The sequence below is a fragment of the Geotrypetes seraphini genome, chromosome 4 (assembly GCF_902459505.1).
Source record: "Geotrypetes seraphini chromosome 4, aGeoSer1.1, whole genome shotgun sequence".
NCBI lineage: Eukaryota > Metazoa > Chordata > Amphibia > Gymnophiona > Dermophiidae > Geotrypetes > Geotrypetes seraphini.
In genome coordinates, this window is record NC_047087.1 from 177,696,204 (window position 1) to 177,722,358 (window position 26,155).

The window sequence follows — 26,155 nt, forward strand, 5'->3', positions numbered from 1 at the left end:
CTATAACCTACCTTTACTCAGGAGTAATCTAAGGAAATACTTTACAGAAAAGGTGGTAGATGTGTGGAATAATTTTCCAGTAGAGGATGTAGAGACAAAGACTGTCTGAATTCAAAAAAATGTGGGACAGGCACATGGGATTTGTTAGGGAAAGAAGGAGATAGTGGATGAAGCAGATGGGCAGCCTGGATGGGTTATGTGGCCATTTATCTGCCATTATGTTACTATGTTTCTTTCTCATCTCTGCCACTATATCGGCTGTTGTAGGAGTTATAAACCAGTTGTTGTTACCATTTTGGTCTCCACCACCATCAGTGGGAGGGAGCCCTTCCTGTGCATCCATCATCTTTCCAGCAAAGATATATTTTCAGGAGTCTCTTGTTCTGTAGCATTTTAACTCGACTTTCTTTTCTTTGTTTCTTGAGCCTGTTTAATACTTTTCTGTTATTTTGATTTCTCATATTCCCCCCTCACTTCCTTCCTCTATGGGAGTGGTTCTCAATTTCTTTTTTAGGATGTCCCTCATGAATATAAATGAGACACATTCAGGGCCATTGGAGGACCATCAGCCAGTCCAGTTTTCAGGATATACCTAATGAATATGCATAAGACAGATTTGCAAGCCTGTCACCTCCATTATACGCAAATCTCTCTCAAGCATATTCCATTAGTGATATCCTGAAAACTGGACTGGCTGGTGGTCATGCAGGACAGGGTTGAAGTCTACTGCTATAGATGAACCTTCAGTGTTATGCCCTTCTCAATTATCATGTCCCTAGGCTCTTCTATGAGAGTTTGATAGTGCTCATGATTATCCTAACTTCGCCATTTACCTGGGTAAATAGGTTATTTGAAAAATGCCTCCCCTTCCTGTGGATAAATGTACATGTTGATAACTGAGTTTGTGTTTGTGTCATGTTATCTTGTTCTGCTTTGGTTACAGCTATTCTTTGCTGCCACTCTAAGAAGCTGTCTTGTAGGTGACTGCCTTTTTGTCCTAGTGATTAAGCCAGTCCTGGATATATGTGCATATATTGAAGGCAGTACATGCCAATATATATCAGAGGGATTCATTAGCTGTACCATGAAAACCAGATTGATCAGATGGTCTCTGAGGAGTGAGTTGAAAACTACTGCTCTGTTTAGGTCCCTCAATCTCATTTTATATGGCTTTTAGTGAACATCCCTACATCATTTTGGATGTTTTTCTCTAAATCACCTCAAGCCCATCTAATAAATCTTTAGTTTTCAGAGGTACAGCCTCTAGAATTGGACATAATACTCTAAGGTCTCATCAATGATCTGTCCAAGGGCAATATTGCCTCCTTTCTTTCTGCTGGTTCATCTTCTCCCTATGCATCCTAGCACTCCCTCTAGTTCTGCTACTTCTTTAGCACATTTTTTCTGCTATGTTGAGAGCATTAGATACAATCATACTGAAGTGCCTCTCTTAGTTGGTGCAGATTATTATTTAACACCTTACCAGGTTCTACTCTCTTGGATATAGACTTCCTAAATACAGCACTCTCCAATTTTTATTTTTTTTTTTGCAATGAATCTTAATTGCCAAGCACTTAAGCCCTGTTCAAGCTTTCCTAGATCAGACAATCTATATTTAAAGCTCCCCTTCCCCCTCAATCCCTGCTATGTTCACATGTTTGAAATTGTGAAAGGCAAAGAGTATTCCTGCTCTTGTTAACAGCTGCATTAAAAACCAGTGGTGCGGCAAACACAGAGGCTCACAGACCCTTATAAATGCAGATGAGCAGAATACAGTGTCATCTTCAGATATGCCCGTTTCCCATAAATAAAGAAGCAGCAGGGTGGCAAAAAGCTGAGTCAGGCAAGAATCAAGCAGCAGTATCCCTGGTCTCAGTACAGTGTTTACACGGGCAAGGCTGTTCCCCCATAATAAAAGATACTGTCTGCCCATATTGTCAAGGTCACCAGCCTGTCTCCCCCCCAAAAAAAAAATAAATAAATAAAAAGAGTCTGCCCTGAGGACAATATTAAAGTCATCTGTCTGCCCTCTAAACGTGACAATATTTTTAAAGATATCTGGCTCCTCCCCAGTAAATTAATAGCCTTGTGCTTAGATTGAAACCCAGGGAGATCAGTGTTCAAAATCCTACCTCTTTCAGCATTGCTCCTTTTGACCTTGGGCAAGCTACTTCACCTTCCATTGTCCCAGGGCAAGAAAGAAACTTGTCAATCTCAGATTTGGAAAAGGTAAATAGTTAAAACCTAGATTCTATCATGTACATGTATATTTCTGCAGATGGGCACTTAAAGAACCTACCCCATCCCAGCACTCCGGCATCTTGCAGAGATAGGGTGACGTTGATTTTCCTGGGAAGCGTTAGGTGTTAGTTCCAAGCAGCTAAGACAGGCCCCGGACAGACGGATGTAGAGAGAGACTTTAGGCAGACAGCTATCCAAGCACTAGTCAGCAGCCTTACTCCGCAGTGGCTCAGGATCCTTCTACTGTGCTTTATAAACTGCATCTGGTCCTTCCCATTCAACCCTCCCCTCCCTACGTACCACCAGCACCACTGCAGCTTCTAGCTGCAGCACAAATGGATTTTAGCACCTCACTCATTGGCTGCTGCACAAATCGCTTCCATTTCAATTGGCTTCAAATATCCTTATAACTAAAAAGATGATTGGTGGTGAATTACCGATTGCTTTTTTCCACTTTATTGTCTCTCTGCCTTACATCTAAACTCTCCCTAAAATAAACACTCTGGAGCTAAATACATAGTAAATCTTTTTCCTGCTCCCTTTGGTGCTGCTATGCTACACAGTAAATGGCTTATTTCCCAGTCATTCATCAGTATATCCCTCATAAAAGGTAAATTTCAGACATAGGTAGCCATGCTGTGTTCAGCTCAGACAAAGCATGAGCTACTATACTACCATTAGTCAAAGGGAAACCTGGCAGAGATTATGCAAACTTATAGAGTTCTGTGCTCCCGCTTTTCTCACTTATCACAGCTCAGCGTGATGCTCAAGTACAATAAACACTTTTTAACATACTGAAAAGAGAGGTGCCCCAGTCTTGCACTATTTGTATAGTAATAACCAGAAACCGGTATATATTATGATTCAATTATTTCAATAGAGTATGAGTATGCCTCAGCCCCACCACTCCACCGCTGTGCTATCTCTTGACTGCGGAGAGAATTATGTGGCACTTCATCATTGGCCGCTCATAACCATTTTTAATGTGCTGTTAAATATTTTTTTATATATATATATATATATATATTTTTTTTTTTACTTTAAAATCATTTAAAGCTTTAATATAGTGGGTGTACTTAGCTTGTGTGCTTAGCTGTTATCAGCCAACGCCAGGGAGTTTAACCCAACATGTTTCGCACCAACAGGCGCTGTGTCAAGGGTCTCCCGAGGTCGCGCGTGTCATCCGACTCGAGTAGTGTCCAGAGTAAGATCCCGGTAAATTAGTACACTACAATAGCCATTTTTCTGGAGGCTACCAGTCTTGCACTATAGCACACCCTGTCAGTTTGGTATAAATGCTCATATACAGAGGTCAGCTGACCTCAGCGTTTGCCTGTCCTCTAGTTATAGCTAGCACTCTGAGGTTAACTTTGCATAGGTAATCTAGATCAGTGGTTCCACTTCCTAACATGCAGTATATGTACCCTAAGGGGTATATGAGACATTAGCAGGAGATACACAAAATGCTACCTTCTACTTTCTGCTTCCAGCTACTCTTACCAGACACTGGATTATAGTAAGCTTTTTGTAAATATTTGCAGCAATGCTACTACTCCAGGACAAGGAAACTGCACTGCTGTTTTACCCTCTGCTGGATGGACTGATTGGGCATCTCTCCACCTGGACCACTCCACACTTTTATACAAGCATTGCTTTTCTCTCAGGCACTTAGTTTAGATTGTGAGCCCACCTGGGACAGAGAAGGTAGTTTTTAATATGCCCACTATATTATTAGCTTTGTAAACCGCTTAATACTTATGTGCAAGCGGTATATCAAATTCAATAAATACAATACAATACTGCTGCTTTCTCCATCGACCCATGGACTGAAACAAACAAGAAACCCAAGTGCAATCGTTTGGAAAAGCAGATGCCCCATTCCCAGGAATTACTTCCAATGCTCGCTCCCCACCCTGCCAAAGTACCTTTTACCTGCAGCAAAGGTGAGTCTATACCTTTTCTCACATTGATCTCAACTGGGCTACTGGCTTCTCTGGTCCACAGGCTCAAATCCTCACCTCACTCTGTGCTGGCTTGGCTAGTCCAGAACTCCATCATCTCTGTTACTGATGTCTCAGGGCACCTGCTCCTTCCAACGAATGGATTAGCGAAACATCCACTGGATCTGGGTCCTGCCTCCAGGCATGCAGGTCATGTCATCACTACCACAATTATGTAATAATTAAGGTAATAACACAGAACCTCACCTGGATCAAGCACCAGTCTTAATTGGATGAAGGATTTCAGGATTTTTTCGGACATTGACCAGCTCAGCAACCCCCCATGATACCTTACAATACCACTGACCTGCTATCAATCAAGAGAATCCTTGCCTCTAAGGCACCGCTCACTTTGACTCCTTAGAGACTTCTCTATGCCCTTTATTAGGCCTCTAGCTCCCTTTGCTCTTCCTTCCCAAATGGAGAACAGGTCTTGAAAAAAAATATAGTTCACTCAGCCTTATTCATGTATGCAAATGAGCCCACTTGAAGTTCCTCTCAGGCTCCTGCAGTCTACCTTCTAAGAAGCCTAGGGGTGTTTCTGTTTTGATCTGCCTCCACACCCTGGATGACATTAGTTCTTTATATCTTTACTTTCCATTTCATCCTAAACCCCTGGATGATAACCAAAAGGAAACACTTAACATAAAACAAAAAAAGAACTGTGCTGGCTTCTAAACTCCTCCCAGCACGACTGCATTACTCCTGCATTATTGTAACAGTTCTGTTCATGCAAATCATTGTTTTGGTTTTTTTTTTTAACTGCTTCAGTCCATAGTCCCAGTCCTGCCAAGACTTATTTGCTTCTTGCATAACTGTGGATCAGCAAGGTCCTCTTCATCCATTCTAGGCAGGCTTCCCTTCTTCATCTGGCTTTGAGCTCAGGCCATTCCATACATGCTCCCCCTTTTCTTCTAGCCAACTTGCTTTTATGCAAGAGTTTAGAGGATTCTAGAGCAACTCCACCCAGGGACCTACCACTGGCTAGCTCAGACTTCCTCTTGTGGGAACTTCCCCTCCCTAAGGCTAATGGAAGGCTCTGTCTCCCCCTTTCCCCAGAAGATTCCAGTCCAGGTTTTCCTCCACTTAGGGTTACCATATTTGTGAAAACAAAAAAGAGGACACATGACCCTGCCCATACTCCACCCACAATCCCGCCTACATCCCACCCATTTCCGTGGTCCCCCTTCCCATCCTCTGTACTCTTTTAGTGCTCCTCTCGCTCTCTTTCTCCAAACCTCTTCCCCCAAAGGGTGTTTTTCTCTCTCTCTCTCTCTCCTTCCAACCCCCCTCTCCTGTGTGTGCTTTCTTTCTTTCTCTCTCTCCTTCCAACCCCCCCCAACACAGGTGCCCCTCTCTCTCCTTCCAACCTCCTCTCCTGCTGTTTCTCTTTCCCCGCCCATCCAGCACAATCCGAAGCAAACAATGAAGATATGAAAGCAGAGATGAGGTGAGAATGCAAAAGCGGTAACACGATTGTTATGGGAGACTTCAACTATCCCGGGATAGACTGGAGTCTTGGAAGCTCAAAATGTGCTAGGGAGACCAAATTCCTGGAAGCTATTCATGACTGCTTCATGGAACAGCTTGTCAGAGAACCGACGAGAGGGAATGCCACTCTGGACCTAATCCTCAATGGGCTAAGAGGACCTGCAAAGGAAGTGGAAGTAGTGGGACCGTTGGGAAACAGCAATCACAATATGATCAAGTTCAAGGTTGCAATAGGAATATCGAAGGGGAAGAGAACCACAGCAACGACTTTGAATTTCAAGAAAGGAAATTACGAAGCGATGAGAGTAATGGTAAGAAAGAAACTTAGGAACAGCTCAAGGAAATCACAGACTGTAGTGCAAGCCTGGTCATTATTCAAGGACATGGTGAGTGAAGCGCAAAATCTGTATATCACCAGATTTAGAAAAGGATGCAAAAAGAATCGAACTAAAGACCTGCGTGGATATGGATAACTAAAGAAGTGAAGAAAGCGATAGGAGACAAGAAATATTCATTCCGGAAATGGAAAAAGGACAAAACTGGGGAGAACTGGAAAGAGCACAGGAAGCATCAAAAGCAATGTCACCTCATAATCAGAAGAGCAAAAAGAGAATATGAAGAGAAGCTAGCCAGGGAACCACGAAATTTCAAACCGTTCTTCAGATATGTTAAAGGGAAGCAGCCGGCAAGGGAGGAAGTGGGACCGCTGGATGATGGAGATAGGAAAGGAATGGTGAAGGAGGAGAAAGAAGTGGCAGATAGACTAAACATGTTCTTTTCATCAGTATTTACAAAAGAGGATACATTCAACGTGTCGGGACCTGAAAAAAATCTTCACAGGAGATCAAGCAGAAAAATTAACATCAATGGAGGTAAGCCTCAAGGACGTACATAAGCAGATAGATAGTTTAAAAAGTGACAAATCTCCGGGCCCGGACGGAATCCACCCTAAGGTTTTGAAGGAACTAAAGGAGGAAATAGCGGAACTACTACAGCAGGTTTGTAACCTATCCCTGAAAACAGGTGTGATCCCAGAGGATTGGAGGGGTCGGTACTCGGGCCGCTGCTGTTCAATGTATTTATAAACGATCTAGAAACAGGGACGAAGTGTGAAGTAATAAAATTAGCAGACAACACCAAACTATTTAGTGGAGTTGGAGCTAAGGAGGACTGCGAGGAATTACAAAGGGACCTGAACAAACTAGAAGAGTGGGCGATGAGATGGCACATGAAGTTTAATGTAGAGAAATGTAAAGTCTTGCATGTAGGGAACAGAAACCCAAAGTACGATGGGAGGGCTGGTAATGGGTGAAAGTACCCAAGAAAAGGACTTGGGGGTAATAGTAGACAACACAATAAAGCTGTCGGCACAGTGCGCAGCGGCCTCTAAGAATGTGAATAGAATGCTAGGTATTATCAAGAAAGGCATTATAACCAGATCGAAAGAGGTCATCCTGCCATTGTATCGGACAATGGTGCGCCCGCATCTGGAGTACTGCGTCTAATATTGGTCGCCGTACCTTAAGAAGGATATGACGATACTCGAGAGGGTTCAGAAAGGAGTGACGCGATTGATAAAAGGTATGGAAAACCTTTCATATGCTGAGAGATTGGAGAAATTGGGGCTCTTTTCCATGGAAAAGCAGAGACTTAGAGGGAACATGATAGAGACTTACAAGATCATGAAAGGCATAGAGAAAGTGGAGAGAGACAGATTCTTCAAACTTTCAGAAACTACAAGAACGAGAGGGCATATGGAAAAATTAAGAGGAGACAGATTCAGAACCAATGCTAGGAAGTTCTTCTTCACTCAAAGGGTGGTGGACACCTGGAATGCGCTTCCAGAGGGTGTGATAGGACAGGGTACGGTATCGGGGTTCAAGAAGGGATTGGATGAATTCCTGAAGAAAAAAAGGATAGAAGGGTATAGATAGAGGATCACTATAAAGGTACTGGACCTGATGGGCCGCCGCGTGAGCGGACTGCTGGGCAAGATGGACCTCTAGTCTGACCCAGCAGAGGCATTGCTTATATTCTTATGTTCTTACCCTACTCCATGCTCTTTTCTCCTGCACTCTCCCCTTTCTATAATACTTCTACAGCTAGCATCCTTCTCTCTGTCTATGCTGTTTCTCCAGCCTCTCTTCCTCACTCCCTCTATACTGTTTCTCCAGCCTCCCTCCCTCCATGCTGTTACTCCAGCTCCCATTCCCTACCTGCTGTTTATCCAGTCCCCTACCCTCTCTCCTCCAACCTCCAATGCAGCTTTCCCTCATGATCTCTCATGAGGAAACAGGAAGTTACTGCAGAGAGGCTGCTTCCGGGACAGGCCAGTGGTAGCAGGCTCACCTTGTTGCTGCTGCCACCGGCTGCCCAAAGATTAAAATACAGCGGCCGTCCAAGAAGAAGGGAGGAGAGTTAATCAGGAGATAGAGATCATGAGGGGAAGCAGCATTGGAGGTTGGAGGAAGGAGGGTAGGGGACTGGAGAAACAGGTGGGAGAGTCGGGAAAGCCAGATAAACCTGGACAGACTCTCCCATTTTTAAAAAACCGTCTGGGCACCCGAACAGTCCTCAAAAAGAGGACATGTCAGAGTTTTCCTGGACATTTGGTAACCCTACCCCCATTTCCCAGAACTGTAAAGAACAAGCTCCAAGCTCCAAGCCCCTAAACCCTGCCTTCCCCAGTTTTCCTGGTGGCGTCAATGGCATATAAAACCCATACACTGCCCCCCCCTACCCATGGACACTGAGCTCCCTCCTGTGGTCACTGCATTACATGGTAAGCCTATCACAATATCCAATTTAAAATTCTTATTTAAAATTTTATTTATTACTAGCTGATGGCCCGGCGTTGCACGGGTATTTAATTATAGCAATAACACAGTAAATGGATTCAAATAAAGATACTTTATAGTGGTGAATGAAATTATATTTTAACAGCTTTATAAAAAGTACAATATTCAAATTATAATGTGAAATATTTGACAAAATGAATACAATACAACTAACACAAAACTTGATTATAAACAACATTTTTAGTTTCACCTCCAGGAGCAAGAACATATAAATTCTTGGGTGAACCCACCCTTGAGCAAGCAACATAGAGTTGTCCATGGGAAAAACAGGGGGGATCTTAAATCCACTCCACAGTATGTAATAGTCTGTCCCTGTGATTTGTTGATTGTGATAGAGAATGCAAGTCTCACTGGAATTTGCAATCTCTTAAACTGAAAAGGAAGATCTGTTGGAATAAGTGGTATCCGCTGGATAAATATGGTTTCACCTTGTCCCTTTCCGGTTAAGATAGTTGCTTCAATTAAAGAAACTCCTTGCAGTTTTTTCCCGGTTCAGAATGGAAGCTGTGTTCCTAGTTCAGCATATGTGAGTACTAATGTAATGTAATAACATTATGAACTGGGGTGCATGAATGAAACAGTTACAAACACAGTTAGAACATACAAACTCTATATGTATGGTGTCGGTGGTAGAATAGAAACGATGTCCCTAGTGGTTATAGTGTCATAGAAAGTGTTTTATAGTTGGAATTCCTGTGAGAATGGGAGCTTTTTACATTTTTCCATTGACAGGAATGGGTGAAATATGATTTTCTGTTTGTAGCTCCGCCCACGTGTGCAGGTGGGCCGCGAGACCCCCAGAACATATCACCCCAGGTAGTGAGGGATCAGCATACCAAGTTTCGTACAAATCGGTATAGCCGGTTTTGAATTACTGTGAGAATGGCAGCGTTTTACATTTTTTCCATTGACATGAATGGGTGAAATGTGATTTTCTGTTTGTAGCTCCGCCCACGTGTGTAGGTGGGCCGCGAGACCCCCAGAACATATCATCCCAGGTAGTGAGGGATCTGCATAGCAAGTTTCGTTCAAATCGGTCAAGCCGGTTTTGAATTACTGTGAGAATGGCAGCTTTTTACATTTTTTCCATTTACATGAATGGGTGAAATGTGATTTTCTGTTTGTAGCTCCGCCCACGTGTGCAGGTGGGCCGCGAGACCCCCAGAACATATCACCCCAGGTAGTGAGGGATCTGCATGCCAAGTTACGTTCAAATCGGTGATGCCGTTTTTGAATTACTGTGAGAATGGCAGGTTTTGACATTTTTTTCCATTGACATGAATGGGTGAAATCTTATATTCTGTTTGTAGGTCCGCCCACGTGTGCAGGTGGGTCGCGATACCCCCAGAACATATCACCCCAGGTAGTGAGGGATCTGCATACCAAGTAACGTTCAAATCGGTCAAGTCGTTTTTGAATTACTGTGAGAATGGCAGTTTTTTACATTTTTTCCATTGACATGAATGGGTGAAATCAGATTTTCTGTTTGTAGCTCCGCCCACGTGTGCAGGTGGGCCGCGAGACCCCCAGAACATATCACCTCAGGTAGTGAGGGATCTGCATACCAAGTTTCGTTCAAATCGGTCAAGCCGGTTTTGAATTACTGTGAGAATGGCAGCTTTTAAATTTTTTCCATTGACATGAATGGGTGAAATGTGATTTTCTGTTTGTAGCTCCACCCACGTGTGCAGGTGGGCCGCGAGACCCCCAGAACATATCACCTCAGGTAGTGAGGGATCTGCATACCAAGTTTCGTTCAAATCGGTCAAGCCGGTTTTGAATTACTGTGAGAATGGCAGCTTTTTACATTTTTTCCATTGACATGAATGGGTGAAATCTGATTTTCTGTTTGTAGCTCCGCCCACGTGTGCAGGTGGGCCACGAGACCCCCAGAACATATCATCCCAGGTAGTGAGGGATCTGCATAGCAAGTTTCGTTCAAATTGGTCAAGCCGTTTTTGCGTGATCGCGACACATACACACACACATACATACACACATACATACCTCCGATTTTATATATAGAGATTTATTTGGATTTATTAACTACCCTTTTCATAAGAGATTCACTGAAAGCAGTCTACGATACATTGAACAGCAATCAAGTACTCAAGTATTTTCCCTATCTGTCCCAGCAGGCTAGGGCCCTTCATGATGGAACCCCAGACTATCTCTCTCATTGTATTACTCCATATGTTCCTACTTAATGCCTTCAATCTTTTAATGACCATAGATTAGTTTTTCCTTTGCTTTCACAGGTATGTTGGGAAACCACAAGGTTTATGTTTATTTATGATTTGATATACCACTCCTGCATTTTACTGACCTAATCGGTTTACAAAGTATCAAACTAAAATGAAATTACCGTATTTTTGCTCGATAAGATGCACTTTTTCCATCCCCAAAAAGGGGGTGGAAATAAGGGTGCATCTTATGGAGCGAATATCCAACCTTCCCCCCCCCCCCCAGTTACCTTTTTCTTCATTTTGGCGCCCTCCCTCGCAGCCTGCCTCGTCCCTACGAGTAGTGATGGCTGACGAGGCTGCCTCTGAGTCCTGTTCTTTTCCCTTGCGGAAGAGCTGCACACAAGGATGCCTGCCCAGTCCTGCACTATTTCCCATGAGAACTGAGGGACGGAGGGTGCCAGGATGATAAAAAAGGTAATGGAGGGGGGGGGGGTGAGGAAAGGGAGGCCGGGGCCTACCCTGCCAAATTAAAAATAGAGAGGGAGCAAGGAGAGTACTGGCCTGCCTGCAGGGAGGCCTGGGAGTGGGGCCTGCCTGCCTGTCTGGGGTGGGCTGCCTTGGAGGGGGGGCTGCCTGCCTGCTTGCCTTGGGGAGAGGCCTGCCTGCCTGGGGGGACTGCCTAGGAGGGGGGAGGCCTGCCTGCCTGCCCTGTCCCTACCTGTCTGCCAGCCACTAGGCCGGCCTGCCCTGTCCCTGTCTGCCCTGTCCCGGCCTACCAGAAGACCACCAGAGGGGGACAGGGTACAGAGCCTGGCAGGGAGGGGGGACAGGGTGCAGAGTTTGGCAAAGAGTGTGAGGTTGGGTACAGAGCCTGGCAGGGAGAATTTGGTTCAGAATGTTATTTTTCTCATTTCTCTCCTCTAAATCTAAGGTGCGTCTTATGGTCAGGTGTGTCTTATGGAGTAAAAAATATGGTAGATACTTGAGAAAAACTACCCTATCTTTCCTGAAGGCTCACAATCTAGCTAAAGTACCTGATAAACTAAAAATACGTAATAACAACATATACTGGAAACTTTGTTTTGTTTTGTTTCCAGTTCCTCTATTTTTTTGTTTTGTTATAACATATAATACATTTCCAAGATCAAAAATCAAAGAAATAGAAATACACTTCTCCCTCATCATTCACGGGGGATACGGGCAGAGCTGGACCGCGAATGGCGAAAAAACGCAATTATTCGGCTCTGACCCACCCCCACCTCCCTGCCGCCTTCCCAACCTTACCTGGTGGTCTAGAGGGCTTTCGGGGCAGGAACGATATTCCTACGCTCCTGCCCCGTGCAGATCGCCATGAGGAAATGGCTATAGGGAGTTCCCGACGTAGTCTTGAGAGACTACGGGAACTCACAGCAGCCATTTCCTCATGGCGATCTGCACGGGGCAGGAGCGTAGGAAGATCGCTCCTGCCCCGAAAGCCCTCTAGACCAGTGGTTCCCAACCCTGTCCTGGAGGAACACCAGGCCAATTGGGTTTTCAGGCTAGCCCTAATGAATATGCATGAAGCAAATTTGCATGCCTATCACTTCCATCATATGCAAATCTCTCTCATGCATATTCATTAGGGCTAGCCTGAAAACCCGATTGGCCTGGTGTTCCTCCAGGACAGGGTTGGGAATCACTGCTCTAGACCACCAGGTAAGGCAGGGAAGAAAAAAAATATGGGTTATTTTAAAATTAAGACTGCTTTTTTTATTTTCCCCTTCCCCAGAAAAAATTGCGATTATATGAAACCGCAAATGGAGAAACCACGAATGGGGAGGGGGAAGTGTAATGAAAGAAGATAATAAAATAAAATAAAACAAATTTAAGAGATAGAAAAGTCTCTGAAGCGACCTGATATCAAACAATCATATTTTAGTGCAGGCCTTAATATAACTCCCAGCAGATCACACTTCACAGGTCATCAGCTTTTTATTTTTTAGCCCTGTACTACTGGAATAATCTTCCCATTCACTTATGAGCTGAATCTTCTCTAAAACATTTCAAGGTAAATTTGAAGACCTATCTCTTCTGTCTCACTGTTAATCTGAATTAGGGCTATCTAGTTTTGCAAGAGCAGCACTAATATACAACGAGTAATTCTACTATGCTAGTATTATAAGTGTTTTTGGTTAGTAGGGGTCCTTTGTTTTTTTATTTACTAGGATCCAGACTTCTATTCTTGGTTAATGGATTATGATTATGATTGTGGTGTGTCTTGATATATTTGTGTCCTGTCCTATCCTATCTTTTGATTTGGCATTCCTTTCTTGCCTATTTTATTGTTGTACTAGCTGATGCCCCGGCGTTGCACAGGTATTTAATTATAGCAATAACACTGTAAATGGATTCAAATAAAGATACTTTATAGTGGTGAATGAAATTATATTTTAACAGCTTTATAAAAAGTACAATATTCAAATTATAATGTGAAATATTTGACAAAATGAATACAATACAACTAACACAAAACTTGATTATAAACAACATTTTTAGTTTCACCTCCAGGAGCAAGAACATATAAATTCTTGGGTGAACCCACCCTTGAGCAAGCAACATAGAGTTGTCCATGGGAAAAACAGGGGGATCTTAAATCCACTCCACAGTATGTAATAGTCTGTCCCTGTGATTTGTCGATTGTGATAGAGAATGCAAGTCTCACTGGAATTTGCAATCTCTTAAACTGAAAAGGAAGATCTGTTGGAATAAGTGGCATCCAAAAGTTTCAGTATTGATTTAAACAACTCAATATGTGGAAACTCAGGTTGAAAAGAAACTCCATGCAGTTTTTTCCCGGTTCAGAATGGAACCTGTGTTCCTAGTTCAGCATATGTGAGTACTCATGTAATGTAATAACATTATGAACTGGGGTGCATGAAGGAAACAGTTACAAACACAGTTAGAACATACAAACTCTATATGTATGGTGTCCGTGGTAGAATAGAAACGATGTCTCTAGTGGTTATAGTGTCATAGAAAGTGTTTTATAGTTGGAATTACTGTGAGAATGGCAGCTTTTTACATCCTTTCCATTGACATGAATGGGTGAAATCTGATTTTCTGTTTGTAGCTCCGCCCACGTGTGCAGGTGGGCCGTGAGACCCCCAGAACATATCACCCCAGGTAGTGAGGGATCTGCATACCAAGTTACGTTCAAATCGGTCAAGTCGTTTTTGAATTACTGTGAGAATGGCAGCTTTTTACATTTTTTCCATTGACATGAATGGGTGAAATCCGATTTTCTGTTTGTAGCTCCGCCCACATGTGCAGGTGGGCCGCGAGACCCCCAGAACATATCACCCCAGGTAGTGAGGGATCTGCATACCAAGTTTCGTTCAAATCGGTCAAGCCGTTTTTGAATTACTGTGAGAATGGCAGCTTTTTACATTTTTTCCATTGACATGAATGGGTGAAATGTGATTTTCTGTTTGTAGCTCTGCCCATGTGTGCAGGTGGGCCGCGAGACCCCCAGAACATATCACCCCAGGTAGTGAGGGATCTGCATACCAAGTTTCGTTTAAATCGGTCAAGCCGTTTTTGAATTACTGTGAGAATGGCAGCTTTTTACATTTTCTCCATTGACATGAATGGGTGAAATCTGATTTTCTGTTTGTAGCTCCGCCCACGTGTGCAGGTGGGCAGCGAGACCCCCAGAACATATCATCCCAGGTAGTGAGGGATCTGCATACCAAGTTTCGTTCAAATCGGTCAAGCCGTTTTTGCGTGATCGAGGCACATACACACACACACACATACATATATACATACATACACACATACATACCTCCGATTTTATATATATAGATTGCTATTTTATTTTTTTATTTTTTTTAATAAATCATTGAGTTTTGGCTTTGCTACAGTTCTGCAATTCATCAAATTCTGGATAAAGTTAAAGATGATCTTGTCAACTTGATTTCCCAGGATGAGATGACAATCCACTTCCACTCCCAGGATTTGGGAAAAGATTTCCAATTTGTAATTTAAATCTGGTAGCCAAGAAATTGGGTTACTTGCCTGCAAATCTGCTCATACTTGCTAGCTCTATCAAAATGATATACATAAAAATCAAAAGCTTTTTTTATTTAAAAAGAACAAAGCAGATGCAGTATAAAGACACAGATCTCTTCTTTAGAATGAGCCTGTAGGCAGCAAGATAGAAACTTTTATGTGTAGAAATGTTGCTGGGCTGCCAAGTTACCCCTTTTCAGAAGGAAGATTTTAGTCCAGTCCTACATTTCTGATAACCTATCCTGATGTGTATTATGGGTCTAGCAACACTGATTTCAGTGAGTAGAATCAGAAACTACAAATGCCACACTGCTTTGGAACAGACATTCAAAACTAGGACTGGCCGAAAAGTCTCCCTTCTGGAACTGGGCAACTTTAACAGCTTTGCTGGTGCAATATCTTTGCGTGTCTTTAAAATGATCTGGGGTTTTGCTTAGTAACAAAAAAAAAAAAAAATATGCTCTATGACTTTAAACCTCTGAGGTGGTGGTAATCAAGAGTATAATTTCCTAAGATCCTTCAGGAATCTGCCAGAGGGGCCCCAAAACTTAACATTCTCTTTAAGAAGTTCCTCCTGTAGCACGAAGATTTCACTTGCTCAGCTTATCTCTTAGGCTACCTTGTGCTGTGACTCCCATGAAAAACGTGCAGAACAACCTTTAAGAATGTCTTTGGCATGTTTTCTGTCATCATGCATCTGAGGCCTTAGGTATCTGAACCAATCAGAGTCTTAGGCCCCTTCCCAGTGCATTCCAAGATGCACTGGGAAGGGGAAGGCCCACTATTTTTAAGAGTTGGGCCTATTGGCAGGAGGGAGTGGACATCCCTCCTGCTGGTCATCTAAATGAGGTATAGGGTGGGTTGCGGGGTGGCTGAGGCAGGAGGAAGTGGGCATCCCTCCTGCAGATCCACTGAGGGTGTAGAAGGGTTTCAGGTGGCTAAGGCAGGAGGGAGTGCAAAAAAATTGCTTTTAATGGGATCAGATATTATGCCCATTTTTAAAAATGCTGCTATTCAGCACTTTTTTTTAACACTACCAGCACCTCCAGAATCTGACATGTTGGAGATTTTAGAGCATTTGAGGCTGTTAAAAACCAGCGCTTCATTTTGTGCATAATCTGGGCATTGATCTGAGTGCTCATTTTAATATTGATAAGCACATTGTAATCCATTTACATACTATTATCAGAGACTGCAACAAACAATGGAAAATACCACGCTTAACCATTTTGAGCATCGAAAGCTGAAATACTTGGACGCTAAACAGGTTAAAACCGGTTTAGCATCTATCATTAAAGGCATGGTGAGCATATGGACCTGAGTCTCTCCTTTGGATGTTGAACTGGTTTAGCTCAATGTTTAGTAGTGCATTGGTGAATGCAATAAGAGAACAATATTGGACGTGGTGTCCCAAATGTAGCAGTAAACCACCCAAAAGAGAGTTCCCCAGCCTCAGAAAGGGTCTGGTCAACCTTCCAACATATTGTTTTATTCTGCAGGTTCACCATACCATTTGTTCAACCATGACTTTGTTTAAGAAGCTTACAAACCCTGTGTGTGAAATTTAACCCAAAATAGCAGTTACCTACTGTATATCCAAAAAGGTCTTTGCTAGATTCTACACTTGTATCTTAGCCAAAAAGAAACTGAAACACCATAAATATATTTAGTACTCAATACAAATACTGAAAGAGAAACATTAGAGAAAAACAAACCTCCAGATCAAAAAATGCTGTTGACCTTTCTGAAGCTATTAGCTTCACCTTCAGGGTTAGATTCCCCACCATGATACTGCAGGGGAGAAGTATATTAATATGGCTTTTCCTTCTTGGAAAAGAGCAGTCCTTAAGAGATGTGCACAAAAAAAGCTCTCTCACTGCATGTGGCCACAGACTGACACACAAGACTGCAAATTTCTCTTTTGAAAAACCAAAGTGGGAGCACTATGTCTTCCTGGAAGATAATTCTACATCTCCTATAGTTTCAATGAACACCTGGAGCAGAATATGTAAATCTGGCATTCAGAAAAGATCAGAGGTTGTTACCCAGGCAACAGCTACACAGTTTACTCCTTCCCTAAAGGTTGGTCATTATTTTATTAAACACAACAAAGTAGTTTAATCTTGATTCTCACGCTATGTATATAATTTGCTTCAATTCTGAATTTGTATTTCTGAAAAGGCTAGTCATATTTATTTTTAGGGCCTTAGTCAACTCCTAGATTCTTTCTAGGGCACAGATTTTCCTGCTGATTCAGCTAATTGGGTGGGGTGGTCCTTGTCTTCCATTGGACTATGGCCACTATTCTAGCTCTGAGACTTTCAAGTGGCCTTACTCCTTGTAGCCAGCCCCATCTCAATTTGTTTTCACTGTGCTTGCAATATATTAGGTGAATTGATAAAGAGTAAAGTATTTTGGAAAATGGCTCAGATGCAAACTACTAGAGATATGTTTATTTTTCGGCTGAGAAGAGATTGGAGTTACTGAACAGACCCACATTGTATGAGGGAAATCAGTCTACACTGGGTTCCCCATCATGGTTTGAGGTGGAAAACCAATCCAAGAAATTAATAAGAGCTGAATTACATGCTAACACGCTAGCTCAATATGTGTCTAATTCTATGATACCTCGGGGTCTGCGCTTACAAAAAGGTCCAACCTTGTTTGCACAGGATCCTCATTTTAAAGATAAATGGTGTGCAATTTTGAATAAATGTAGCATGGACTTGATGTTACTGATTATTGAACAGATTACTAAACTTGAGCAAGAATTGAAAAAGAATAGTGAGGATCTGAAAATGACAATAAAACAAGCTTTATTGGATCTACACAGCAACCGAAGAGGATCTACACAGCATACCACAACCCATCAGGCTATCTGGAGGAAACAAAGAAGGGAAACTGACAGGGTTGATGGTCAGTCTACAAGAGGTATGAGGGCAGATTGATAGGCTTAAGAGCGATAAATCCCCAGGACCGGATGGCATCCATCCGAGGGTCATCAAGGAACTGAAAGGGACTATAGCTAAACTGCTTCAACTAATAGCCAATCTGTCGATCAAATCGGGAAAGATCCCAGAAGACTGGAAGGTGGCGATGTTACGCCGATCTTCAAAAAAGGTTCGAGGGGAGATCCAGGAAACTACAGACTGGTGAGTCTGACCTCGGTACCGGGAAAGATGGTAGAGGCGCTGATAAAGGACCGCATCATTGATCACCTTGACGAACACAGTTTAATGAGGACCAGCCAGCACGGTTTCAGCAAAGGCAGATCTTGCCTGACGAACTTGCTGCACTTCTTTGAGGGAGTAAACAGGCAGATAGACAAGGGCGACCCGGTTGACATTGTATATCTGGATTTTCAGAAGGTGTTCGACAAGGTTCCGCATGAACTTCAGAAAATTGCGAGCCATGGAGTCGAGAGTGAAATACTCACGTGGATTAAAAACTGGCTGGAGCATAGGAAACAGAGAGTGGGGTTAAATGGACAATACTCGGACTGGAAGAGTATCACCAGCGGGGTGCCGCAGGGCTCGGTGCTTGGACCCATGCTCTTCAACATCTTTATAAACAATCTGGACATTGGTACAATGAGTGAGGTGATTAAGTTTGTGGATGATACAAAGTTATTCAGAGTAGTGAAGACACAGGGGGATTGCGAAGATCTTCAAAGTGACATAATCAAGCTCGAGAAATGGGCAGCAACATGGCAAATGAAGTTCAACGTGGATAAGTGTAAAGTGATGCATGTAGGTAACAAAAATCTCATGCACGAATACAGGATGTCCGGGGCAGTACTTGGAGAGACCTCCCAGGAAAGAGACATGGGAGTTCTGATCAACAAGTCGATGAAGCCGTCTGCACAATGTGCTGTGGCGACAAAAAGGGCAAACAGAATACTAGGAATGATAAAGAAGGGGATCACGAACAGATCGAGAAGGTTATCATGCCGCTGTACCGGGCCATGGTGCGCCCTCACCTGGAGTACTGCATCCAGCACTGGTCGCCGTACATGAAGAAAGACACAGTACTACTCGAAAGGGTCCAGAGAAGACCGACTAAAATAGTTAAAGGGCTGGAGGAGTTGTCATACAGTGAGAGATTAGAGAAAGTGGGCCTCTTCTCCCTTGAAGAATAGACAGAGAGGAGACATGATCGAAACATTCAAAATACTGACATAGCAGATAAAAACAGACTGTTCACACTCTCCAAGGTAGGGAGAATGAGAGGGTACTCTCTAAGTTGAAAGGGGATAGATTCTGTACAAACGTAAGAAAGTTCTTCTTCACCCAGAGAGTGGTGGAGAGCTGGAACGCTCTTCCGGAGTCTGTTGTAGGGGAAAAATCTCTCCAGGGTTTCAAGACTAAGCTGGACAAGTTCCTGCTAAACTGGGACGTACACAGATGAGGCTGAACTCATTTTAGAGCACTGGTCTTTGACCCGGGGGCCGCTGCGTGAGCAGACTGCTGGGCACAATGGACCATTGGTCTGACCCAGCAGCGACAATTCTTATGTCATACTGAGTCAGTCCAAAAGTCCATGTATCCTAGGGTTACTAGATGTTCAGATTTCCCCAGACATGTCCTCTTTTTGGTGGCTCCTTCAGATGTCCGGGTGGCTTTTCTAATTCGCTGCTATAGTCCAGATTTTTCCGGCAGCCTTTCCCTTTCCCTTCACCCGCACCCCCTTCCCCATGGCCCTCTTCAGCGACTCAGCAGTGGCGGCGACCAAGACAGGCTGCACACGTCAGGGCCTTCCCTCTCCAAGTCCCACCTATTTATTTCAACATCCTGTTCCTGCACAGGCAGGACTCACAGAGGGAAGGTCCCGATGTCGGCATCCTGTCTTGATTGCCACCGCTGCAGAGTCACCGAAAAGGGCCATGGGGAAGGGGATGTGGGTACAGGTGCAGGTGGAAGGGAAAGGGCTAGATGCAGGACTCATGGGTGAGGGGAGAGAAAGAGAGGGGGGTAGGAAAAACATCATACAGGCTGGAGGGAGGGTGGAAAGATGCTGGCTACAGGGTGTGGGAACAAGGAAAGAGAGGGGACACTGAAAATTGAGAGAAATAGTGACACAGAGAAGGAGCAAGCGTGAATTATAATGATTGGGATACAGAGGAAAAATGCTGAATGGGGGAAGGGTAGATAGGAATACAGAGGGAGCAATGCTGAAAGGGGAGTAGATGGGTTTACAGAGGGAGGCAAAGCTGAAAGAGGCTAGATGAGCAAACAGGGGGATAATACCGAAATGGAGGGTTAATGGGGATACAGATAGAGCAATGCAGAAAAGTGGGAGAGGAGATAGGCACACAGAGAGGGAGCAATGCTGAAGGGGGATAATGCTGAAAAGGGGGAGGTGAATTAGAGACACAGAGAAGCAAAACTGAATAAAGGGGGGAAGATAAGGATATTGAGAGGGCAGATGGGGAACGTGGTAGGGGGAGGAGGATAAGGAAAAGATGTGAGTTAGGCATATAGGTGAGATGGACACACAGAAGGATGATGCTGAAAACAAGATGGGATGGTGACATTGACGAACACAGAAGGGAAATGCTGGATCAAAGAGAGATGGGGGCTCTGGCTGGATGAAATGGGGAGAAAGAGGGCCAAACCATACGGAAGGGGCATGGAAAGAGGACAGACACTGAAAAGAATGAGAGAGTGAAGAGATGATGAGGAAGGCAGAAACCCAGAGACAATCAGGGTTAGATAAAAGGATTGTGTTGTGTTTTGTTTTTTGCTTGAGTATAAAGTAGTAGTAAAGCTGTGTTAATAAATGTTTATAATTTGAAAATGGAAATAAGGTGGTCTTTTTATTAGACTAATTTTAGGACTTTTTTGACTAGCTTATAAGAGACCACCAAAAACTCCTTCCTCAGGTCAGGAAAGGATACCATAACAGCAGTATATGGTACTGACCTGAGAAAGGAGATAATGGCCTCTGAAAGCTAATTGAAAAATGGATTTGGCCTATAACATGGTATCTTTATTTTCCATTTTTGTTTTATTTCTATGTGGTGATTGGTATTTCAGTCTTTCAAATTTACATCTGATGTCTTTATATTTTGCATAGTACTAGGGGACATGCATTACTGTTTATCTATTTATTCAGTTTTCTATATCGTTCTCCCAAGAGAGTTCAGAATGGTTTACATGAATTTATTCAGGTACACAAGCATTTTTTCCCTGTCTTTCCCAGTGGGCTCACAATCTATCTAATGTACCTGGGGCAATGGGAGGTGGGGGGGATTAAGTGACTTGCCCAGGGTCACATGGAGCAGCTGTGGTCCTGCATTCTATGCAGAATCTGGTTTCTTAGGGTAAAGTTTCATTGTTGTCTACATATTCTATTTTTAGTTTGCAGTTACACTCTCACCCAGTATACAATAGGTATCTGTGTTCTGTGTGAACAAAAAAAAAAGACATATTGGAATTGACTATGAAGGATCAATCAGTAAGATCGATGATGTCAGTATCTGATTTTTGGACTGTAATTCAGTGTATGGTGATTTCCAGGCTAGATTTCTGAAATTCCTTGTTAGTAGGCATTGCAAAATGCAGAATAAAAGCGTTACAGGTAGTGCAAAATGCTGCTGCTCATATGATCACAGGATGAGCCTGGAACTATCATATTACACCAGTATTGAAGAGTTTACATTGGTTACCAATTCAATTCTCCTTTGTACCTGAGACAGTATGTACATTTTAGAAGTTTGAGGTCTCAATTCACAATGAAGTTATCGACTGATGCATTAGGTGAAACACATTATAGAAGAACACAAGTAACAGCTATTTCAGTCATTGGTCCATATTTATGGAACACTTTGCCAGGGTGCTTAAGATTATGCAAAGAGAAAATGTTATTTAAGAAGCAATTGAAAACCTTTTTTATATGTGGAAGCATTATGCTAGTTTTAGCTATTATATGTGGAATAGGATAGGATGTATATATTTATAACATGTTTAAGTATGTCCTGAATATGTATGTTTTCTACTTTTACTTGCTTAGGTGTTAAGCGGGGAAGAAAATTTTAAAATAAATAAATAAATAATCTGGCTTGTTTAGTTTTACAATGGGTGTATTGATGTTCTTCTGTCTTCGTTTTAGCAGTACTGTAGCCGAAGGCAGGGCTGATGGCAGCTGGGCTGCCTGGATCGCGGGGCCCCCTTGAGCTGTGTGGCCTAGGGCAGCCGATTTGTTTGCCACCTCCTAACGCCGGCCCTGGAGTCCCCCTGACTATTTCGGACCCTAGGCACGTGCCTCTTGGGCCTATCCTTTAATCCGGCCCTGGCAACGGGCAACCAGAATTGCACACAACAGTCAAGGTGAAGTTGCAGTATGGAGAGATACAGTGGCATAATATTACTTGTCTTATTTTCTCTTCTATTTCTAATAATTTCTATAACATTCTACTTGATTTTTGTGATAGTTCTATCTTCTTTAACTGTGACTGTGAAGTGCTGCGCTACATACATCTTGTGACACTATACAAATAACAGTTCATTCCATCTCATGTTATGTGTAGGGTTATCATATTTGTGAAGACAAAACAGAGGACACACCACCCTGTCCCAGACCACCATCTCCACCATGTCCTGCCCCTTCTTTCCACTAGTCCCAGTACCACCTCTGCCCCATTCCCAACCTTTCACCATTTCCTTAGTCTTCCTCCCCATCTTCTGTATCCTTTTGGCCCTCATCTAACCTCCACTGAATCTCATCACCCTTTCAGTCCGAGCTCTATCCCTATCTATCTTTCCTTCCCTTGCCTCCAAGGCCATTGTTCTATCCCTGTTCCTGTATTCCACCCCCCACCCAGCTTCTCTTCCTCCTTTACCCTTTACCCAAGACCAATCTCTCTCTCTTCTCTCCCCTGCCCCTCCCCATGGTACTGCAACTCTCCCCCTCCCCATTCCAGCATCTGATGCTCTCTCTCTCTCTTCACCCAACCACACCCCAACACCATAGCCTGCACCAATTCAAGCCCCCCTCCCCCCAAAGGGATCCACAGATCTTTCTCTCTAGTTCACAACTTCCCTACCTACCTCCTCCTCAGCTGCTGCAGAGAATCTTTGGGCAGGCTGGCAGTGGCAATGAGGGAAGATTGCTGCCACCAGCCTGCCTGAGAAGCTGCCCTGCAAGTCTCGCCTATGCAGGAACAGGAAGTCGCTGCAGATAGGTGGCTTCTGGGGCAGACCAGCGACAGCAGGCTTCCCTCATTGCCGCTGCCAGCCTGCCCAAAGATTCAATGCAGCAGCTGGGGAGGAGGTGGGTGGGGGAGTCGGGAGAGCTGGCACAACCCAGACAGAGTTTCCCTAAAAAAAAAAAAAAAAAAAAAGTCTGGGGCACCTGTACAGTCCTCTAAAAAGAGGACATGTCCGGGTTTTCCTGGATATCTGGTAACCCTAGTTTTGTGAAGACAGCAGTTCATTCCACAAGTACATGCTATTTCCAGGAGATAGAATATGGGGTTACAGGACTTGTGAGCTTTCCTGCAGTCAATTTTTCTATGATACTTCCTATAGCACCTTCTGCTTGGAGCAACTGGGACCTCCCTCATTTTTCCTACTATTTATTCCCCATCCTCTAACCCTGATAAACAGTATGGTGAGATGGTACGATTAATCAAGAAGGTAATTCATTCATTAATCCTAAGGATAATGTAAGCGATGCTCTAAAAGGCATGACAATTTGTAACTCCATGGGTATCATCTACGTGATACAATGTCCTTGCATGAAATTATATATTGGACAAACTTCTAGGACATTTCGAATAAGAATGTTAGAACACAAGTCATGCTTATACTGCAAACGCTTAGAGGCACCTTTGGTGGAGCACTGTTTAGCACTGAGTCATTCTTTCCTAGATTTGAAATGCTGAGTCATAGAACAACTATGTTTACCAACTCGGGGTGGAGATTTTAAAACGATCCTGAGGCAGCGAGAACAACTTTGGATCTTTGATTTAGATACCTGTAGGTCTAAATTCTTATATAGAATGGAATGCTTTTTTCTAACCTTTGTTATGCAGTGGCCTACCTAGAGGGGGCGGGGGGAGGCAGTCCGCCCCAGGTGCACGGGCCCAAGGGGGTGCACAGCTGGCCTGCCATCGGGGAAAGGCTGCCATTGCAATCATCTGAAAGAAGCTGGCGCCAGTTCTCCCTCCCTCCGAATTCGCCCTGCTTCTTTTCCCACGGGCCGACCAACTATAGCCGTCCGACATCAATTCAGACGTCGGAGAGGACGTTCTTGGCCAGTCAATCGCTGCCTGGCTGGCCCGGAACATCCTCTCTGACGTTAGAATTGACGTCAGACAGCTAGAGTTGGTCGGCCCACGGGAAACGAAGCAGGGCGATTTCGGCACCGGCCTGTTTCCAATGGCCAGTGGCAGCCTTTCCCCGGCGGTGGTGGCAGCATGGTGGTGGTGGCGGTGGTGGCATGGGGGAGGGCAGGGAGAAAGAAAGAAAGGGGGGGAGACAGGGAGCCAGAAAGAAAGAAAGGGGGGGAGGACAAGGATCCAGAAAGAAAGAAAGGGGGCAGGGTGAAAGAAAGGAAAAAATGGGGCATAGGGAGAGAGAGAGAGAGAAAGACAGACATAGAGAAAGAAAGGGGGCATGGAGAGAGAAAGAAGGGGGCAGGGTGAAAAAAGAAAGAAATGGGGCACAAAGAGAGAGAGAGAGAAAGACAGACATACAGAAAGAAAGGGGGCATGGAAAGAGAAAGAAAGAAGGGGGCAGGATGAAAGAAAGAAAAAGATAGGGGAAGGAATGAGGTCTGGAGGCGAGGAAGCATACAGAAGGCTGAAAGAAGGGAAGAAATATTGGATGCACAGTCAGAAGAATAAAGTGAAACCAGAGACTGATGAACTTACCAAACAAAGGTAGGAAAAATGATTTTATTTTCAATTTAGTGATCAAAATGTGTCCGTTTTGAGAATTTATATATACTGTCTATATTTTGCACTATGGGCCCCTTTTACTAAACTGCAATAGCAGTTTTTAGAGCAGGGAGCCTATGAGCATCGAGAGCAGCGTGGGGCATTCAGCGCAGCTAAAAAACGCTATTGCGGTTTAGTAAAAAGGGAGGGAGTATATTTGTCTATTTTTGTATAGTTGTTACTGAGGTGACATTGCATAAAGTCATCTGTCTTGACCTCTTTGAAAACCTGCAGAATATAAATGATAATTAACATTTTCTCTGCGTACAGTGTGCTTTGTGTTTTTAAAATTTTATTGTTGGTGTTTTAAAATTTTGACTTGGCCACAAAGGTAAGAGGGGGGAGGGAGGAGAGCTGCTGAAAGACATCTAGTAATCCTTGCAGGCTTGACTGTGCAGGGAATTATTTTTGTAAAATCATGTTTTGTTATGTGACTAGCATTATTTAGACTTTAATTTCTATGAATGAATAGAATGAAAATGATATAAAATTACTTGTTTGTTTTTATGTGCGTGCGCTGAAGGAAAGTGGAGAGAGAGTGGGCTGAGGACGCTGAAGGGAAATGAGGAACAGAGAGTGAGAAAAGACGCTGATTTATAAATTGACAATTGTACAGAATATTGTTTCTTTTTATACTTTAATATAATAAGTTCAATATAAAACAATTCAAGGCTTGTGTGGATGGAATTAGGTGGTTTGCGGGGATGGGGACCGAGTTTACGGGGATTAGTCCAATAAAATGGTATTTTCTTATTTCTCATTATTTGTTTTATTTTTATTTGTTAATTTGTAAAGTGGTGATTTTTATGTATCAGTTTTTTCAAATTTACATCTACTGTCTTTATATTTTGCACAGTATTAGAGTACATGTATTACTGTTTTTGTGGTGTTGCATTGTATGCAGAGTCTGGTTTCTTGGCAGTTCAGTTTAACTTTTGTCTACATATTTCTATTTTTAGTTTGTGATTATTCCATATTGGGCGAGGGTGTATCTGTCTGTGTGTATGAAAGGGACATGGCTTTCTGATAGCATCGACTGTGCAGGATCAATTGACTGTGCAGGATCTGGTTTGTTTAGTTTTACAATGTATGTGTTGGTGTTCTAGTGCTCACTGAAGTGTTTAAGATGCTGCCTTTTCCTAGGTACACTCTTGTTGTGCGATATGTAGATTGTTGCTAAAAATCATATTTTTCATATAGATGGGGGGGTGTCAAAAAATGATGGGCCCCGGGTGTCACATATGCTAGGTACGCCACTGTTGTTATGTTGTAGTATTTTTAACGTCATTACGTTTTTGATGGTGCTGGTACCCTATTTCTGGAACACTGAGTAGTCATTTTGGTGGCAGGAACTTGGAAGCGCTTAGCTCAGACTGAAGGTAGTAAGTG

The 26,155-nt window shown here is 43.3% G+C and overlaps 1 protein-coding gene across 7 annotated transcripts in view; it reads right to left on the reverse strand.

Annotated features, from left to right (window-relative positions):
• The window catches only part of NDRG4 (NDRG family member 4), a 336,309-nt gene that overhangs the window by 193,562 nt on the left and 116,592 nt on the right, over positions 1-26,155 (reverse strand). For 2 of the 7 annotated variants that reach the window (XM_033942608.1, XM_033942607.1), the window contains exon 1: positions 2,300-2,455. The exons of the other annotated variants lie outside the window; for them this stretch is intronic. In XM_033942608.1, coding sequence (XP_033798499.1) covers positions 2,300-2,320 — 21 coding nt within the window. In that variant the 5' untranslated portion in view covers positions 2,321-2,455. Of the gene's footprint in view, positions 1-2,299; positions 2,456-26,155 lie in introns of those variants that run through there. 7 annotated transcript variants of the gene reach the window in all.